This window comes from Elephas maximus, chromosome 4, assembly GCF_024166365.1.
Source record: "Elephas maximus indicus isolate mEleMax1 chromosome 4, mEleMax1 primary haplotype, whole genome shotgun sequence".
Lineage (NCBI taxonomy): Eukaryota > Metazoa > Chordata > Mammalia > Proboscidea > Elephantidae > Elephas > Elephas maximus.
The window spans coordinates 106,901,424-106,919,939 of NC_064822.1; the positions used below are offsets into that span (position 1 = coordinate 106,901,424).

The following is an 18,516-nucleotide window of genomic DNA, read 5'->3' on the forward strand; positions in this document are numbered from 1 at the left end:
ATTAGGAGCTTGGCACTAATAACTTGAATACCTGAGATGATAATTTAGCTTCTTTTATTGCTGACTAGTCTGTTTTTGTTTTTCTTATACCTTGACTTCTAATATGACCTTGAGAAGCTTGTTTAACTTCTGTGTGTCTCTGTATTCCTTTTTATAATATAAGGATGGTCAGATTTTCTATATCCAGAATGTTAGGAGGTTTCATCTGATCTTTTTACTACAAATAATCAATGAAGAGCTCCCAAATGCTGAAAGAATAAGTATAATATTTGGTTTCGATAATAAGAAGAAAGATGCAATTGGCTTATTTTGTTTTCATTACTCCCTGAGAAAGATCTCTCTCAGGGTCACAGTATAAGATAGGAGAAAGAGCTTTGAACATAAAATTAGGAAAAAAACAAAAAACAATTAAACCTGTTGCTGTCAAGTCAATTCCTACTCATAGCAACCCTATAGAACAGAGTAGAACTGCCCCTATAGGGTTTCCAAAAAGTGGCTGGTGGATTTGAACTGCCAACCTTGTGGTTAGCAGCCAAATGCTTAACCACTGCACCATCAGGGCCCAAGAATTAGGAAAAGTGGATGAAAATATTGACTCTCTCACTTACCAACCTTGGCCAAATTACTTGATCCCAGCGAGACTCAGTTTCCATTTCTGTTCAGTGGAAGTAGCATTACTGCCTTTCAGAGCAGGTGATAGAATAGATGTGAATGGGTCTAATCAGGCTTCTGACTGAAGAAGGCTCCTAATAATACATGTTGGTTCCCCACTTTCAGTTCTTTGACCGTCTGAAGCTCTTTGGGATGCCTGCGAAACACCAGCCAGACTTTATCTACCTGCGTCATGTACCACTACGTAAAGTGCACCTCTTCACCCTGATCCAGCTGACCTGCCTTGTCCTGCTCTGGGCCATCAAGGCCTCTCCAGCTGCCATTGTCTTTCCAATGATGGTGAGGTTTTTGATTATTGTTTTGGTCTTTGCAGCAGCAACGGCAGCATTTTCTTTGGGATCTGAAGGTCTGGATGCAGACATGTAGCAGTTTGCCATGTTTATTTTTCAAGGCTACCGGATTTTTTCGTAGTGACTCTAACATGGAGAGGAGTCTTCATGTTTGCAATAATTTGCATATTACTTCAAAACAATTTAGCTTCAATTGAGGATTTATTGCAATCAGAAGTGTCTAAAGTGGTGAAGATGCCCTTTTTAAGTCACTGGGAGAGAGGGAGTTAGTGTTGAGAAGTGACTGGGACATCATTATCTCTTTTCTACCTGAAACAAAGGCTTTGAAAAGGTGACCAGGGAAGCTGAACTGTGTGTGGTCCAATAGGTGACAGACAAGCTGCTTCCTAAAACCCAGGATGATGATGAAATTCTTGATGCTGTCCTCTGTAATTTACCTGTGTCTTAAGGTTGCTGAGAATTCAACGGGCTATTTGAAAGTTACCCTAAAGAGGGTCTCTAGGGAGACATGTCAGTGAGGGTTATGTTTGTTTGTTTAGGTACTTCTTGAACTCTGTTTTACTAGGAGAATATTAAAGAGCGAGGAATCTGGAGGGGAGTTTCTTTTTCCTTAATCCCTCAAATCCACACGCTACCGATGGGTTTCTCAATTTTGTCAGAATACATGAAGGGCTCTACATTTGGGTATTATGTTCAGGGACTGAGTGTTTGGTTAAAGAATTAGCAAGTTCCTGGGCACGCGTGGAAGGGATCCTACCAAGTTTGGATTTATTAGGAAAGTAGTCATTAAAATTAGGGAGAAATATGATTGAATTTCATAAGCCTGATTTGCCTCATTCCTTGTCCAGCCACCAGGTGTAGCTGGTGAACACCAGTGAATCCCAGCAGGTCATTCTGTGGTTATTCTTGGTTCCCCTTCAACTAAAACGGTCCTCATGGGAAGAAAGTGCAGTAGCAGTTGAAACACCCTGGACCTGTCATAAAGACAGATCCCCTTTATTGAAGAAATCAGCTGTCAGATTTTAGGCAAGTCACTTTCTCTCCCTTGGCCTCAGTGTCCTCATCTATGAAATGAACATCAGGCAAGGCCAGAGGGCAGAGACAAAAACCACTAGTGATGCATGATGCAGGCACAAAGCAAGGGCTTTTTTTTTTTTTTTTTTTCTTGAGGGAGGGGAAGAATAAACAAGCAAAGGAACAGAGGGAATAAAGATGATTCTTCAAGGTTCCCTCATCCTGTGACAAGGCGTGCTTGGGCTGGGCAAGGCATACCAGGGCAATACTCCTATAGAGGCTCTTCACCCCAGTACTGCCCTGTAGCCCTTCCTGCTGAACCCAAGCTTAGGGGAAGGCAGATGTTAGGTTGTCTAGCAAATTGTGGGTTTCTCATCTCGCTGAGGGAATTAAATTAGCTTCTAAGTTGCAGGGTCGTTATGATGACAGTTAAATAAAATACTGTATTAAAACATTTACCTCAGAGGGCATTCAATAAATGGCAACTACTATAATTATTATGAATTTGATGTTGCTTGGAATGTTCTAGTCTACTGTGAAAATAAGGCTTTTCTCTAAATCCTGGAAGGAAATTGACCTCTTTAACCTACTTTCTTTTTCTTCAGGTTTTGGCCTTGGTCTTTGTCAGGAAAGTCATGGATCTCTGTTTCTCTAAGCGAGAGCTGAGCTGGTTAGATGATCTCATGCCTGAAAGCAAAAAGAAGAAGTTGGATGATGCCAAAAAGAAGGCCAAGGAGGAAGAGGTCATAGTCCTTGTACCAACTGAACACTTTGAGGCAGCCTCAAATTACAGAACATAGGAAGGGCTACATGAAAAGTCAGCATGTCTGGAATCCCAGCGTTGATGTTTAGGAATTAGGAAGATCACCCCAAAGGTGTTCCCAGCTGAGAAGGGATTAACAGTTCTTTTCCCTGCCTGTCCTTCCTTATCAGATTTGATAACCAGCTGTTTTTTCCATTGTCTGTTGTCTACTCACCAGGTTTACACCTAGATATGAACACAGAATCTGCACTTATTATCAAAGCTGGTGGCTTATGTCTTTCCAAAAGGTTGAATTGGACAAGTATATAAAGCCCATTCTTTTCGGAGAGTATACATTATGTATCTAATTGCAGATGGTGCTGTGGTTTGCATCACGCAAAGATAACTTGCATAGGACTTTTTTGTCCTTTCTCACATCCCAGCACTTGGCATTTTGCCATCCACATCGTGCACCCTCAATAAATGGCCTATACCTGCAAAGAATAGATGTGTAGCAAAATGAAAATAACAGAACAAGAAGTGAATGAGTGGGGAATTGTTTCCAAATACATTTAATGCTGTAATTAATGGCCTTTGAAATGTATTTAAAAAAAAAATTTTTTCTTATATCATGAATTTTAAAAACCATAAAAGCAATGGAAGAAATCTTAAAAGAGAAGATTGATAAATTTACTGCACAAAATGTAAAGCTTTCAGGCACCCAAAAACTCTATAACAATTTTTTAAAAATAACAGACAAGTAGAGACAAGTTAATATCCTTTTCAAATAATTTTTAGAAATTAATAACAATAATGCAATAAAAATGACCAATGGATATAGATAATTTACAATAGTTTACAAAAGAAGAAATACAAATGGCTAATTAGCTTATGATAAAAAGTTCATTCCCCTTAATAATCAAAGAAATGAAAATGTAACAAGATCACATTTTTTCTCTTTTCAAATTGCAAAGATTTTTTAAAAGATAAAAATAACCAGTGCTGGCAAGACTGTGATTGAAACGGGCTTTCTCATCCACTGCAAGTGGAAGTATAAGTTGAATAAATCTTTTTAAAGAGAAGTTTAACAGAGTCTTAAAAATGTATATGTCCTTTGGCCCAGTCACTGTAACTTTTGGATATAATCAGCAACGTGGACAAAGGATTTTAATTATGGTGTTATACAAAATAACAACAAAAAAAGGGAAATTTTAGTAAATATATTACGGTGGAATATTGTACAACAATCTAAAAATCAAATTTTAAAGAATACTTAATGATATATGAAGATGTTTATGGCATTGTATGTGAAAAACATACAGGATGGAAAATGGAATATGTAGTAAAAATCTCAATTTTGTACACACACACATTAGAAAAAAAAAGGCTAAAATATTTATTGTGGCTCTCTCTGAGTAGTGAGATTGTAAATGTTTTTATTTTCTTCCTTCCGTCCATCTGTTCTCCCTCCCTTTCACAAATATTTACTGAATGCCTACTCTGCTCTGGTCACTGTTCTAGGCTCTGGGAACACAGTAGTGTACAAGATAGACAGAGTCCCTGACCTCATGGAGCTTACATTCTCATAAAGAAGACACATATAAACAAATAATCAACAACTATATATATATGGAGAGAGAGAGCCTTGGTGGTACAGTGCTTAAGACCTTGGCTGCTAACCAGAAGGTCAGCAGTTTGAATCCACTAGCCGCTCCTTGGAAATCTTATGGGGCAGTTCTACTCTGTCCTATAGGGTCACTATGAGTTGGAATCGACTCAGTGGCAATGGGTTTGATTTTATACATATACATATATATATGTATATATTAGGTAGGAAACCCTGGTGATGTAGTGGTTAAGTGCTATGGCTGCTAACCAAAAGGTCGGCAGTTCAAATCTGCCAGGCTTTCTTTGGATACTCTATGAGGCAGTTCTACTCTGTCCTATAGGGTCGCTATGAGTCAGTATCGACTTGACGGCACTGGGTTTGGTTTTTTTATATTAGGTAGCAATAAGTTTCAGAAGAAAAATAAAACAGATTAAAGGAATAGAATGGGAGTGAGGAATTATTTTATTTAGGGTAATCAAGGATAACTCCTCTGAGGAGACATCTGAGTAGAGTGAATAAAGTGAGAGCCAAACTATGAGACTATCTGGAAATAAGAACATTCCAAGCCAGAGGAACAGCAAGTGCAAAGATCTCAAAGCAAGAATGAGCTTGGTGGGCTTGAGGAACATTGAGATAGCCAGCATGGCTGGAAGGGAGAAGGGAGACTAATTAGGGAGACTAGTTAGGTGTCACCTATACTTCCAATTGTTTGGGCAAGAGGTAATGGTGAAGGTGGGGGTGGGGTGGTGAATGAGGTTGAATTTGGGACTTATTTTGAAGATAGAACTGACAGGTTTTGCTAATGTATGGGTAGGCATTAGAGACAGAGAGGAAGCAAGGATGATGTCTAGATTTTTGGCGTGAACAATTGGATGAATATTATTAATATTTTAAATATCTTTGTACACTTCTTTGTAATCATTTCCTTTAAATAAGTGGAATTATTTTTTTTAGGTAAACATTTTATTATGGGACATTTCAAATATATACAAATATAGAAAGAAAAGTCAGTATTCGTATTTCTTCAGTTGTCTTACTATTTTTAACAATTTGCTTGAATTGGAATCCAAATAAGGTCTATGTTAAGATTGGGTGATATATTTCTTAAATTTCTTAGGTGTTTCTCTCTCTGTTCTTCTTCTTGAAGTTCTTTGAACTATAGTATTTCCCACCATTTGAATTTTGCTGAACATGTTCCTTGGTGTTATTTAGCATGTTTCTCTGTCCCCTGTATTTCTAGTAATTTGGTTGTTGAATCTAGAGACTTAATCAGATTTAGATTATTTTTTTTTTCCAATACTATTCCATAGGTACAAATATCTGGTTGTCCCTTTTTACAATGAGTCAAATTTATGAAAGATCATAATTCTACTCTTTTATAATAAATTTGAGAGGAAATTAGGTAGGAATTGTGATGGTAGAAGGAGAACGGGCTGCTGAAGACTTATGGTCTTAACTTTGGTTCAAGATATAATGTCTTCTTTTCTTCCAGGAGGCTGAGAAAATGTTAGAAATTGGGGGAGACAAGTTCCCCTTAGAGAGCAGAAAGTTATTAAGTAGTCCTGGAAAGAACATCAATTTCAGGTAAAACTTACAAAACACCAAGGAGTTTAGTGTTTTAGTTATATAAATGTTCTGGCTTTGTGATGGGGTGGGGTGGAATCACAAATGCAGTTGCTGGTATAAAGAACCAAATATTCAGCTTTCTACCCTAGCCGTATCCCATTAAAACACCCTTTCCTTTCATGGTTTAATGAATGCCTGCTATGCACCACGTGCTTGGAGTCCCAAGGAGAACAAAGGTAAGGGAGCCGATGTACTGAGCACCTCCTCTGTGCCAGGACTGTGCTAGAAGGCTTACTTATGGTGATCTCATTTAATCTTTACAAAAACCTTCTGATGTAAGTCTCATTATCTACATTTGTTCAAGTGAGAAGCTGAGGCTTGGAGGATTTTAGGTAATTAGCTCAAGAACATAAATCTGCTAAGTAGAAAAATTAAGATTTAAACCCTAATCTTTTTACTTCTCAAACCAGTGCCCTTTTGCCCTACTCTGCCACCTTCCAAAGATGAATAGGGTGTGATCTTTGTTCCCATGTTTGAGCAAGCCTTTGGGGATGGGTAGAGGCAGCCCATTCCAGCTTGATTCATGACATCAGTAGTCCTGGGAAGGAGCCCTGGTGCCACAGTGGTTACAGTAAGTAACTATAGTAAGTACAGTAAGCTCCTAACCAAAAGGCCGGCAGTTTGAACCCACCACCTGCTCTGTAGGAGAAAGATATGACAGTCCCTTCAATAAAGATTACAGCCTTGGAAACCGTATGGGGCAGTTCTACTCTGTCCTGTATGGTACTGGGAGTAGGAATCAACTCAATGGCAATGGGTTTTGGGTCTTACAGTCTTGGGAGCCAAGGAGGAACTGAACTGGAATCACAGAAATTTCTTATTTCTGCTAGTGATTTTAGCCCTTTTTTCCGCTAAACCTCTTGCTCACCACAAATCACAGGAAGCTAAATTGGTCCATTTGTGGTTTCACTCTTGGTATCTTATTTCCACCTTGGAAGAAGTATACACAGGTTATAAGAAGTCCAAAGTTTGAGAGGGAGCAAAGAAGGAAGAGAGCAGGATCTAGGTCATCTAGATCCTAGATAATTTACTGCTGAATTATTAAATTGATTGTGGTTTATACTGAGGGAGAAATCAAGAGGTCTATTCTTTGATCCTTAGTAAACTTTCTACAAATTATTATTGCAGAATCCATAGGGCCTGAATTCTGTGCCAGCAAAGTAGAAATAGTGTACCTTCTCCAGCAGGAGGCTGGCTCCTCTCTGAGCCTTTTTACAAGGAGACAGTCTAGTTCATAGAAAGTTTCAAAATACTCTGGGGCTCTAGGAGACCAAGGACCTGGATTCCAGGTCTTGATTGTCCACTTACTAGTGTTTAACCTTGAACAGTCACTTAGGCCTGCAAGCTTTGGTTTCTTCACCTTTAAAGTGAAGATACTAATATTTTCTATTGCTGTGATCATTCAGATAAAATATTGTGAAAATGCTTTATAAACTACAAAAGAAAAAGGATTGGCAATTGTCATGGATTGAATTGTGCCCCCCAAAAATATGTATATCAGTTTGGCTAGGCCATGATTTTGTGATTGTCTACCGTTTTGTCATCTGATGTGATTTTCCTATGTGTTGTAAATCCTACCTTTATGATGTTAATGAGGTGGCATAGGTGGCAGTTATGTTAATGAGGCAGGACTCAGTCTAGAAGATTGGATAGTCTTGAGCCAATCTCTTTTGAGATATAAAAGACAGAAGTGAGCAGAGAGACAGAGGGACCTCATACCACCAAGAAAGCAGTGCCAGGAGCAGAGCGTGTCCTTTGGACCCGAGGTTCCTGCAGGGAGAAGCTCCTGTCCAGGGGAAGATTGATGAGAAGGACCTTCCCTCAGAGCTGACACAGAGAGAAAGCCTTCTCCTGGAGCTGATGCCCTAAATTTGGACTTCTAGCCTACTAGACCTTGAAAAAATAAATTTCTCTTTGTTAAAGCTATCCACCTGTGGTATTTCTGTTATAGCAGCACAGATGACTAAAATAGAATTTGGTTCCAAGAGAGTAGGGTGCTGCTCTAAGAGATACCTAAAATGTGGAAGTAGTTTTGAAACTGAATGGATAGAAGAATGAGAAGGAAGTGAGGAGAACTGCTAACACTGGAGAAGGCACAGATGGTGAGAAACAGCAGCAGAGGACCAGCTGCAGCAGAGCCAGGAGACCAGTGCAACAGGGCACCGGAACTGACCCACAGAGTGAGAGAGCTGAGTGCCTGTGCTCAGGAGGCTTCCTGGCACAGGGTGCCTCTCGGCACTTATCAGTGGAGCTTGCCAACCCCTGGAGCAGGAGAGCTGAGTGTCTTCCAGCTGAAGTTTACTGATGGAGTGGGGTCCCTCTAGGCACTTACCAGTAGAGCTACAAAGCTTTGGACCACTTGCCCCAGCAGAGCAGATGTAGGCGATGAGGCCTGAGGGCCAAGAGGCCACGAAACCAGGAAACAGAAGCTGAAGAGACAAGAAACACAGGAAGCCAAGCTGCCTCAGTCTCAAAGGGTATGGCCATGACCTCTGGGGTTTCAAAGGGTGGAGCCATGGCCTCTGGTGTTTCTAAGGGTGGATTTGCTACTCAGATGTAATAGGAGAATGGTGCATCTAAAGCCAAGGGAGCAGAGTTGCTGTCTCAGTGGACCTGGAAGGTGGAGCTGACATCCAGGGCCAAAGGGCCCCCACTCAGAATCTGGAGAGTGTAGCTAATACCTAGAGTCTGGAGGGCAGCGCTATTGTGTAAATTGTCTCAGAGAACAGAAGATTGTTTTCAAAGCCTTGAAGGCTAATGTAATATGTTTTGCTGACTTGCTTGGTGCCTGTTATCCCTTCTTTCCCTCCAGTTTCTTCTATTTGGAATGGAAATGTTTAGCTTATGCCTGTTCTGCCATTGTACCTTTGGAAGCAGATAACTTGTATTCTAGGTTTCACAGATGAAGAGGAATTTTTGGATTTTGGACTTGGAGTTTTAAGATTTTTGCTATGATATGATGGGGTGAATATGTTTTACATGTGGCAAGGACATGAATTTTGGGGGGCCAGAGGGTGGAATGTCATGAATAGAATTGTGTCCCCAAAAAATATGTATATCAATTTGGCTAGGCCATGATCGTGTGATTGTCCACCATTTTGTCATCTGATGGGGTTTTCCTCTATGTTGTAAATCCTACCTCTATGATGTTAATGAGGTGGGATAGGCGGCAGTTATGTTAGTGAGGCAGGACTCAATCTACAAGACTGGATTGTGTCTTGAGCCAATCTCTTTTGAGATATAAAAGAAAGTAGGGAGCAGAGAGACAGGAGGACCTCATTACCACCATGAAAGCAGTGCTGGGAGCAAAGCATGTCCTTTGGACCCTGGGTTCCTGTGCGGAGAAGCTCCTAATCTAGGGGAAGATTGATAAGGACTTTCCTTCAGAGCTGACAGAGGGAGAAAGCCTTCCCCTGGAGCTGATGCCCTGAATTTGGACTTCTAGCCTATTAGACCTTGAGGAAATAAATTTCTCTTTGTTAATACCATCCACTTGTGGTATTTTTATTAATAGCAGCACTAGATAACTAAGACAGCCATGTAAGTAAGAAAATGAATAAATAGTGCTTAGCACCATGCCTGGCACATAGCTCTCATCAAGTGGTAGCTCCTGTTGGCCTCATTGTGTCATCATCAGCATCCCTAGAGGGGCCCTTTGGAGGAGTGCAAAAATGTGGGGACAGGGCCAGCTACTACCCGACACACTAGCCCAGCCCTTGCGCCACCTCGTGGGCCACCTTTCCTCTTGCCATTCTGACCTCAGTGGCTCCATCTGGTCCCTAGCACTCCTAAGAGCTGTTAGCTGGGCTCCTTCAGACCTGATTTTTCCCCTTCTGGTGGGGTGGTGGTCATTACAGATTGAAATACGTACTTTATTTGTATGCCTCACAATTACTATCCTAAACATTGATTTCAGATGTGACCCCTCTGAGATTAATATTTCTGATGAAATGCCTAAAACCACAGTCTGGAAAGCTCTCAGTATGAATTCTGGAAATACAAAGGAAAAGAGGTAAGGAGAACTGTAATTGCTGATTTTCTGTTTATTTCTAGCTTTTAAGAATGGCAACTATATTGAAGGCAAAATATTTTTTAGTTGTAGTAAAAGTGAAGTTGTCTAATAAATAGCTTCCAGGACTGCACCTAACCCTGTGGGAGCAGATCTAAGCCTGAGAATAGTACAGATGTTTTGTAACTAGTTGAATAAACCAAAAACCAAACACATTGCTATCGAATCGATTCTGACTCTCAGTGACCCTATAGGACAGAGTAGAACTGCCCCATAGGGTTTCCAAGGATCACCTGATGGATTCAAACTGCTGACCTTTTAGTTAGCAGCCATAGCTCTTAACCAGTATGCCACCAGGGTTTCTTAACTAGTCAAATAGACTGTTTTAAGACACAGGTCAAAAGTCAGGATGGAATCATTATGAGATGTAAATTTGCTTTATCTATTTAGTTTCATTAATCCTCCCTGGGTGATGCAAACTGTTAAGCACTTGACTGCTAGCAGAAAAGTTGGCAGTTCAAACTCACCCAGAGGCTCCTTGGAAGACAGGACTGGCGATCTGCTTCCAAAAGGTTACAGCCTTGAAAACCCTGTGGAGCACAGTTCTACTCTGACACACATGGTATTGCCGTAAGTTGGATGAATCCTTTAGTGGGGTCCCTTCCTAAAAGATGGGGTTGGGAGTAGGAGGGGAACAGAGAGAAACGAGAAGGCTCTCCAGCCCTGTTAGCATCTAACAACAACAGCAATTCTCCTAGTTTCCATTTCAAAATCTGTAGGGCAGCTCTCTGGTTATTGCAACCATACAAATTGGAATATTGCTAAAATATTTGAATAGTGTTTCTAGTATTGATACAGACTTTAACTTATTTAACTTGTTTCATAAGGGGATTATTGCCAAGCAAGGATTTGAAATATTAAATTGTAACTGCTTTCTTATTTTGGAAACTAAATTCTGTGTATCATTTGCCAATAGCATAAATAAATTTTAATCAGATTAATGAAGAAAATGGAAGGACTTGAGGCATCTTTGCCTACATTGAATTAGGCTGTGCACCCAAATTACTTGAGTAAGTTAGTTCAAACACTGTTTAAAAGTTTAAGTAGTCAGATAACTGAAGGCAAAATCTGAGGCCTTATTAAAGGCAACCTTTCTAGTTTAAAATAAAAAAAGCAGTAGGCTAGGAATCAGGGGACCTGCTCTTGCTATTATTCCATATATAACCTGGCGGGCCACTATCACTGGCACTTGGCTTGCTCAACTATAAAATGGGGATAATAATAACTAACTGGCTCACTCATAAAGCTGTTCTGAGGAGAAACTGAAATGTTTTGAAAAGGCACAGCCACCTGTGGGTTGTAGTGGTGGGGTTATTTCTTCATCGAATGGGTTAAAATAAATCTGTGCTGACTGTGAGTGAAATATAGAATCTTGTTTCCTTCAGAGGAAAATCCAAGCAGCTGTTGAAATGTATAGCACACATGGTTATTTTTAGTTGAGAACTAGTCTACTTGTAAATGAACTTAAAATATAGCCAGATCCAAATTGTGGTGACATCTTCAAAGTATTTTGTTAAAAGCAGGAATGAATCATGTGTTCCCTTTTTGTCTAATTGTAACACTTTTATTCAGTCTCTTTAACTAAGAGTCTTTGCTGGGATGGAAGTTCTGGTTAAAGAGAAGATGGCGACTCTCTCAGAGAAGAAGCAAGGCCAGACCTGGCCCTGTCCTTGGTCATGTCGAAGCCATGCTGAAACATTCAGTTATTCTTGGTGTGCATCGGAGGGCATTCAGCTATCCCCATACCAGCAGCCAATCACCAGGTGTGAACGTGGAAGCAGAAGACCACCTCCTGTTGGTACTTCTCCTTCTCTTCCTCCTCTTTCTCTTTAGGACTGCCACCATTGAAGACCCAGCTTCCCATTTTCCAGACATTTTCTCTGAAATTCTCTGCCGGCATTTCGAGCCATATGGATTCATTCCACCACTGAGGATTCCTTTGGTGGGATCCCTTCCTAAAAGATGGGGTCAGGGAGTAGGAGGAGAAAGAGACAGAAAAGAGAAGGCTTTCCAGTTCTGTTAGCATCTGAAGAATCCTAGGTAGTTCTGGGCCTTGGTTTGATTGCCTACACTGGGGTGAGCTGGTCAGACTGAGAGGTTGTCAGGAGGCTCAGCTACTAGGAGGGTCAGCAATCTGAACATCGGCAGCCTCCACCATTGCAGCTGGGAAGATGGCTCTGACCCAGGTTCGTCTTCGTTACTCCCCAGCAGGAGCCTGCATAACTCTATGAGAACCTTGGAAGATGGAAGAGCCTAGAGGGACATTGGAGTTGTTTGCCTTAGACGGAAAAAGGCTCAGGGGAAAATCAATAATGATAAATGAGGATGAGCACCTTCTCTCAGTTTTCATTGAGGATGGAGTAAGAGAATGAGCTTAAATTTCTACAGAAAGAATTAGTATAGGCACCAGGAAGGACTTTCTAGCCTGAAGATTTGTGATAGTGTCTGTTTTCTACATACCTGGGATAGGTTTGATAAGAGTTGTTTGTGAGTGGAAAGGTGGGATGAGGTGTTATTTTGGCCATTTTGTGGAAACTTTTGATGTCTTTCTGCTGTCCCTGGAGGACACATTCTGATTCCATTCCTTGAGAGATCCAAGTGCTTATGTGATGTCTCCTTAGCTGCCTTAGTAGTGAACCATTATCAGCTCAATGGACCAAAACCACCTTTGGCCATGTGGTTTCTTCATCATCATGGATTTCTGTTGGTTGACAAATGTTCTGGCTCTCAGATGTAAAAACCACACTGGGAAATGAACCGTAAGTGGTGAAATTAATTTTGATATTTAGTTTAAAACCATAGGTTTTTCTTCTCTTCTGTGTTACAATGGATGGCAAGAGTTTGGGTTCCAGTACATTTAGATGTTCCTTTCCCTTGTGCACAGAATGTGACTAGCAAGCACCTTGGCACCCAGGAGATTCCATCACATTAGTTTTCCATCCTGGGAAACCTTCGTACAGTGGGAAGTTCCCCAGTGTGCTTTCCTTTAATAGGAGAAGAGTGTTGTGTCTCTGCCTCACCGTCACCCCAAACCAGTTGCTGTCAAGTCAGACTCATGGACACCCCATGTGTGTCACAGTAGAACTGTGCTCTGTAGGGTTTGCAGTGGCTGATTTTTAGGAAGTAGATTTACCAGGCCTTTCTTTCAAGGTGCCTCTGAGTAGACTCAAACCTCCAACCTTTTGGTTGGCAAATAGCTGAGCACATTAACCTTTTGCACCACCCAGGAACTCCACCAGCACCCCACCCATTCCTTATCCATTATTTTGTTTATAATCAATTCCTCCCTTCCTTCTCTTCTATGTCCCTTCTCTTTCACCCTTTGCATTTGGGAAAAAGGGAAATTTCCCTGGGTGCCTACTTTAGGGACTTTTTTGCTATTCTCAAGTGTAGATTTTTGTTTAGAACAGAAAAATAACCTGGAGGTTTAGTTTTAAAAAATTAACATTGAATTAATTGAAGTTACAAACCCCCAAAACAATGATTTCTTATGCTTTTAAATTTTAACTTATGAGTCTCATTGTACTGTTTAGTATTCTAGCAAATCTTAGCACTTAATGTCTTCAAACAGTTTAAACTGCTTTGATAAATCTATTTGATTTTCTTTTTTTTAATCCTTAGATTACCTGACTTAACAAAACCTTCCTGAGTACTTAAATTTTTGTAAACCTAATGCGCTGAACTTATGAAAGACAGCAAAATTTAGGTTCTCTTGATTGTTCTAATACTGTGTATAAGCTTAGTAAGATTTCGATTTAAAATTACAATTAATAATTTTTAAATTACAATTGTAAATTAATTATACATTTTAAAATTATAATTACATGATTAATCTGACATGCCAAATTTCCTTAAAAGTTGTAATTAATATACCAAATATGCTCATATTATTTCTAAACTTAGCACAAACATATTAATACTGTAGGTTTGATTAGCTTAGTATCTGTATATAATTCTAGATCTACTCAGAGCTAAAGATGCTTACCCTCAAAAAATTTTTGAAATTTCCTTCCCAGTAATTTTTTTAATGGACTTTTCAGCTTGCCAAGGTGTCTTTATCAGACTTATTGGCTGGCATGTGACTGGATCCTTGTCTGACAGTGATAGGACGTACTGGACCCCACCTATGTGGCTGTATCAACCCCCTTCAAATGGAGCAGTCATGTCTTCTGGTTATACATAACTAATTTCTCCTTCTACTCATGGAGGAATTCAATCTCTACCCAGTTGGCTATACCACTTAATTGAATTTTGCATTTCTTAGACTCTTAAAATATATTAATGTATTCTGGTCTTACTCTGAAGGCCTTTGATGTTGAAGGAATCTTGCATTTCTTTCAGGTTTCCCTATCTCATAGGGCTCCAATTATTTTAATACAGAGATGATTTTCAAAATATTTAACAACTGGTACAGGGCAGACACCAATCACTCAGAACGGATGCCTGCTGTAAACAAGCAGTATGTATGACTTTACTGGTGCCTGTTGGCTGAACATCATGCTGCTTCCAAGTATTAAAATTATATCCCCTTGAATTTTGAGTATTGCTTCAGATAGGTCTGACTACTAGTCAAAAGGCTGCTTTAGGGACAGTCTCAGCTTCCCTTCATATGGTGCAGACAGGACCAGGCATGTTTCTTTGAACTGTCTAGGCATTAAAGTCTTTGTAAGCCAAGGTTTCACAATTCATCCCTTGAGGATAAATGTAATAATTGTACCCATTTACCTACCTAATTTTGAAAAATGAAAAAGGCAGCCTGTCAGTAGGAAGAGCTTTCTTTTCTTGACTTTCAACTGTTCCTCTCTGGCTGCTTCCTTGAGCTTGCCTCCTTTTTTATCATCTTTGTTCCGGGAAAGCATCCCTGCTTTGTTCTCCATCTTGCCCCTCCCATCTTTTCCTGCCACCCTTTCTGTAGGGAGGTTGGTGACTGCTTCACCTGTTTCCCTAGTCTCAGCATGCTATAAGGAATGTAACAGGGAAGAGTTCAACACGCAACAACCCCAGGTAACAATCACCCAGAAAAATGCCCCTCCTAAGACACTGATGTCTCATGATGCCTTTTATACTCTAGGCTTTGTGAGAGAGGGAACTTGTCTTTGTTAACTCCATGCAGTGCAGTTACAGGACCACATGTGCACTTCTGAGTCCGTCCCAAGCCAAATCCTCCTAGGTGACTGCGCCTCAGGCATGCTAGCTATTGTGAAAGGTGATGACAACTCTCTTAGGCCACTTCATTTTTCTCCAATAATAACCACTTCATTTCTGCCAGATCTCAGTGGTAGGAACTATTTCCTACTCTTAACTCTGTCCTCTTTCCCAACTCCTGTCAAACACATAACCCCAGCTTTGGCTGCCTCCTTGCTCAGGTCTGTGGATGGTGAGCATCATGGCAGAGTCAGGCTAAGCAGTGTTTGGGGTAGGAAATTGGGAGTGGAGGTGAAGAAGCCACAGTGTTTGTACATGTGTGTGGTACGTGTGTGTGTGCATGTGTGTTTACCAACAAATGAGAGTGTATCCATAAGATTTCATCGCTACTGTTAAAAAGACTTTATGCACGTAGCTGTGGGTGACTCCAAAAATATGTCATTCTTTCATCTAGGGAACTTGCAGCTCAGATTTCTCTGGTAGAATAGCTTGAGGACAAACATAGGCAGATTAATCAAAAAAAAAAAAAAAAAAGAAAGAAGTAGAAATAGGTGTTTAAATGGAAAATTAAGGAAAAACTGACTTAGGGGTAGAAGACAAAGTAGGTAGGTAGGTGATTTCCATGCCCATATATGCTTGGGTCAGAGAACTGTCTGCTTCTTTTATGAGGAGACAGTTTCAGAAAAGTTTAAGTAGGACGATGCCCTGATAGGCTGGTGGTGTGGAGGAGGAAGGGAGGGAGGCCAGAAATTTAAGAAAGTGATGCAAGTAGAATGTTGGTTCTAAGGGGAAAGAACTGGAGCTGCTAAGTGAGTGAGTTACTTCCTTGTCCATGACTTTTAGGGAAGGGTTGGTATAGAGAAGGTGAAGACCAGCAAAAATACACTGTGAAATTGTCAAATATGTTTGGTTGCATAAGGTGCAGGCTGGCTCTTTGTGGCTAAATAGCTGGTATTTCAGGCTTCTGGTGACAGGATTGTCAGATCTGATCTTTACTACATACAGCTTCTATCTTCATCTCCTTATTCATAGAAACTTGCCTTTAGGTTAGAGGGAGAGTGAACCATCTACTCCAAAAGACACTGTGAGTAGTGGCTGCTTCCCTTTGTCTGGGGTGTGACTGGATTTTAAATTAGCCATAAATGTTTTTCAAGGAGCGCCTGGTGGAATCAAACTGCCCACCTTTTTGGTTAGTAGCCAGTAGCTCTTAACCACTATGCACCAGGATTTCCGATAAAAATCTGTTATGTGCTAAGTCCAGACTTGATTGATGCCTCAGGCTGTGATGGTCATGACCTTCATAAGGCCCTGGTTTGGGGAATCTGTATTTTCTGGGTGATCGGAAAAGACAGTCCCCAGTTCTATTTTATTTTCTACCCACTCAGCAATCCAGCCTTTCTTCTTAGTAGAGGAGTCAGAAATTTGCCCTGTATCTTCTCTGTTGATTTCGATGTCCATGTTCTGAGTCTTCCAGTTCTCCTGAAACATAAGACAAGGCTTAGCCCCAGGGCCCCTGGATTTCCTTTCCTAGCATCAGAAACACTATCCAGTTAGTTTTCGCTGCCACTTAATCAGCTTCTCTAAATTCCTTCCTGTGCAAGGGAGTCAGTACCCCCTTCTAGGATTTTAAACAGCCGTCTTTGCCAATTTGTTAGTGAATTTTGTCCGGGTTTCTCAGGTTGCCATGCCACATCCTAGCAGGACATTCAGGAACTTCATGTGCATTGAATGTTTTCAGCCTTCTTGACTATTTTGGTTGTACCTGTCAGGGCTCCCATGAGGTAGAAATCCTTTGCAGAGGCCCTGGCTGGCCAAATGAGACATCATCCAAGTTCCTTTCCCTTTTAATACCTCAGCTTTTTCAAGCACCTTTTGCTCCTCTACTTTCTGCCTTTTCCTCAGTCTTTCAAGTTCTCCTTGGAGGGGAGAAGTTATTGGTGAGAGGTTCTAAAAACCACAACTAGTTAAGGGTGACAACAACAGTAAGAAGCTTGGATGGCTCTGGGATTTCTCAGAAAAGGGGCTTCCTGGTTATTTTCCTTATTTAGAGTGAGGAACTAAGGATCCTCAAGCCCTCAGGCTCATCCATATTTCACTGTAAACAGAAAAAGCCAAATAGAAATGATTTTTTTCTACGAAATCTGTTCTTTATGGTTCTTGTAGTTATAGACAATGGGCAGTTGACTCAGCTACCATTTCTTCACCAGAAGGGAGGGGACTTTTCATAGCCAAAGGAGGTGTGAAGTAGCTACATCACCGCTTGAAGTGTGAAAAGAGGGAGTATTTCGTGAATCTTTTCAATAGGAACATTTGGAAAGTGAAATGATTCATCCATAGGCATAATCCTTTTAGGGAATTCTGTGCTCAGAGGAAATGGAATGGTTTCTGATCCTTCTAAAAAGAAAAGGAATAGCATTTTGTTAATCTTATTCCACTTTCAGCATTGGAGGATACAGAACATTTTTTCTAGCTGATGGCATTAATATTTCCATAGAGAGGGAATGAGAGCCCTCCCACAACACTTTTCCAAGCCCAGCAGAAACCAGCAGAGCTTGGGCTTCTCTTAGCAGGTTTGCAATTGACTCCAGTGTACTTGCAGATTTTTCACATGTGCAATAATGTTGGAAACAGAAGCAACAAACGGAATGTGCAATTACTTCTTTTGGAAAAGAGGCCAAAATCCTCCACCCCCCTCCTTTCTCCCATATTCAACCTTCCAGTGTGATAAGCCTCCCTCTTGTTTATCAGTGTCTGTCTGTCTGTCCATCTGACCGATCAGATATTATGGCTGCCCTTCTAAGCTAATGATGTCAGGTGGAGAGCAGAGTTGTCCCCACAGAAGAGGACAACTTGAGGTGCTGGTACATTTCCCTTGTTTTCTATGTTCTTCTTTCTAGTAGGTCTCATGTAGAGATGGAGATATTTTTGTTTTAGAGATTCCAAAGTATATATTTTTAGTGTAAGAAATGTACCCTCTCCACACTCCATAGTGTAAATAGAATCAAGACAAATGTATCCTTGTGATAATCCCATAGCAGTCTGAGGTAGGAACAGGAGTCCTTTTGCTCATCACGAAGTCTCCTGGTCCGTGTCTGTAATCCAGGGCAGGTGACTGTGATGCTGCATCTTGTAGAACTCTGCCTGCCCCACCTTCATGTGCTCACCTCAACAGGTGAAAAATAAAGTCTGTATGAACTGTTCACACCTGCAGTGTTCTTTGTCTGAGACCAAATCAAGGGGCTGAGCAGTGGAACCATGGTCCCTTGCCAATGCTGACCAATTTCAGCAGTGAAAGAAGATTGGGGAAAGAAATGTGGTGTCTGCTGAGAGAGAGTGCCTTAAGAGGGAA

At 40.7% G+C, this 18,516-nt stretch overlaps 1 protein-coding gene across 7 annotated transcripts in view; it reads left to right on the plus strand.

Moving 5' to 3' along the window:
- Nucleotides 1-13,489, plus strand: part of SLC4A8 (solute carrier family 4 member 8) — a 141,672-nt gene extending 128,183 nt beyond the window's left edge. For all 7 annotated transcript variants that reach the window (XM_049883109.1, XM_049883111.1, XM_049883110.1 and 4 more), the window contains 5 exons: nucleotides 778-951; nucleotides 2,582-2,719; nucleotides 5,820-5,911; nucleotides 9,870-9,965; nucleotides 11,595-13,489. In XM_049883109.1, coding sequence (XP_049739066.1) covers nucleotides 778-951; nucleotides 2,582-2,719; nucleotides 5,820-5,911; nucleotides 9,870-9,965; nucleotides 11,595-11,607 — 513 coding nt within the window. In that variant the 3' untranslated portion in view covers nucleotides 11,608-13,489. The remainder of the gene's footprint in view (nucleotides 1-777; nucleotides 952-2,581; nucleotides 2,720-5,819; nucleotides 5,912-9,869; nucleotides 9,966-11,594) is intronic.
- Nucleotides 13,490-18,516: the final 5,027 nt, after the last annotated feature.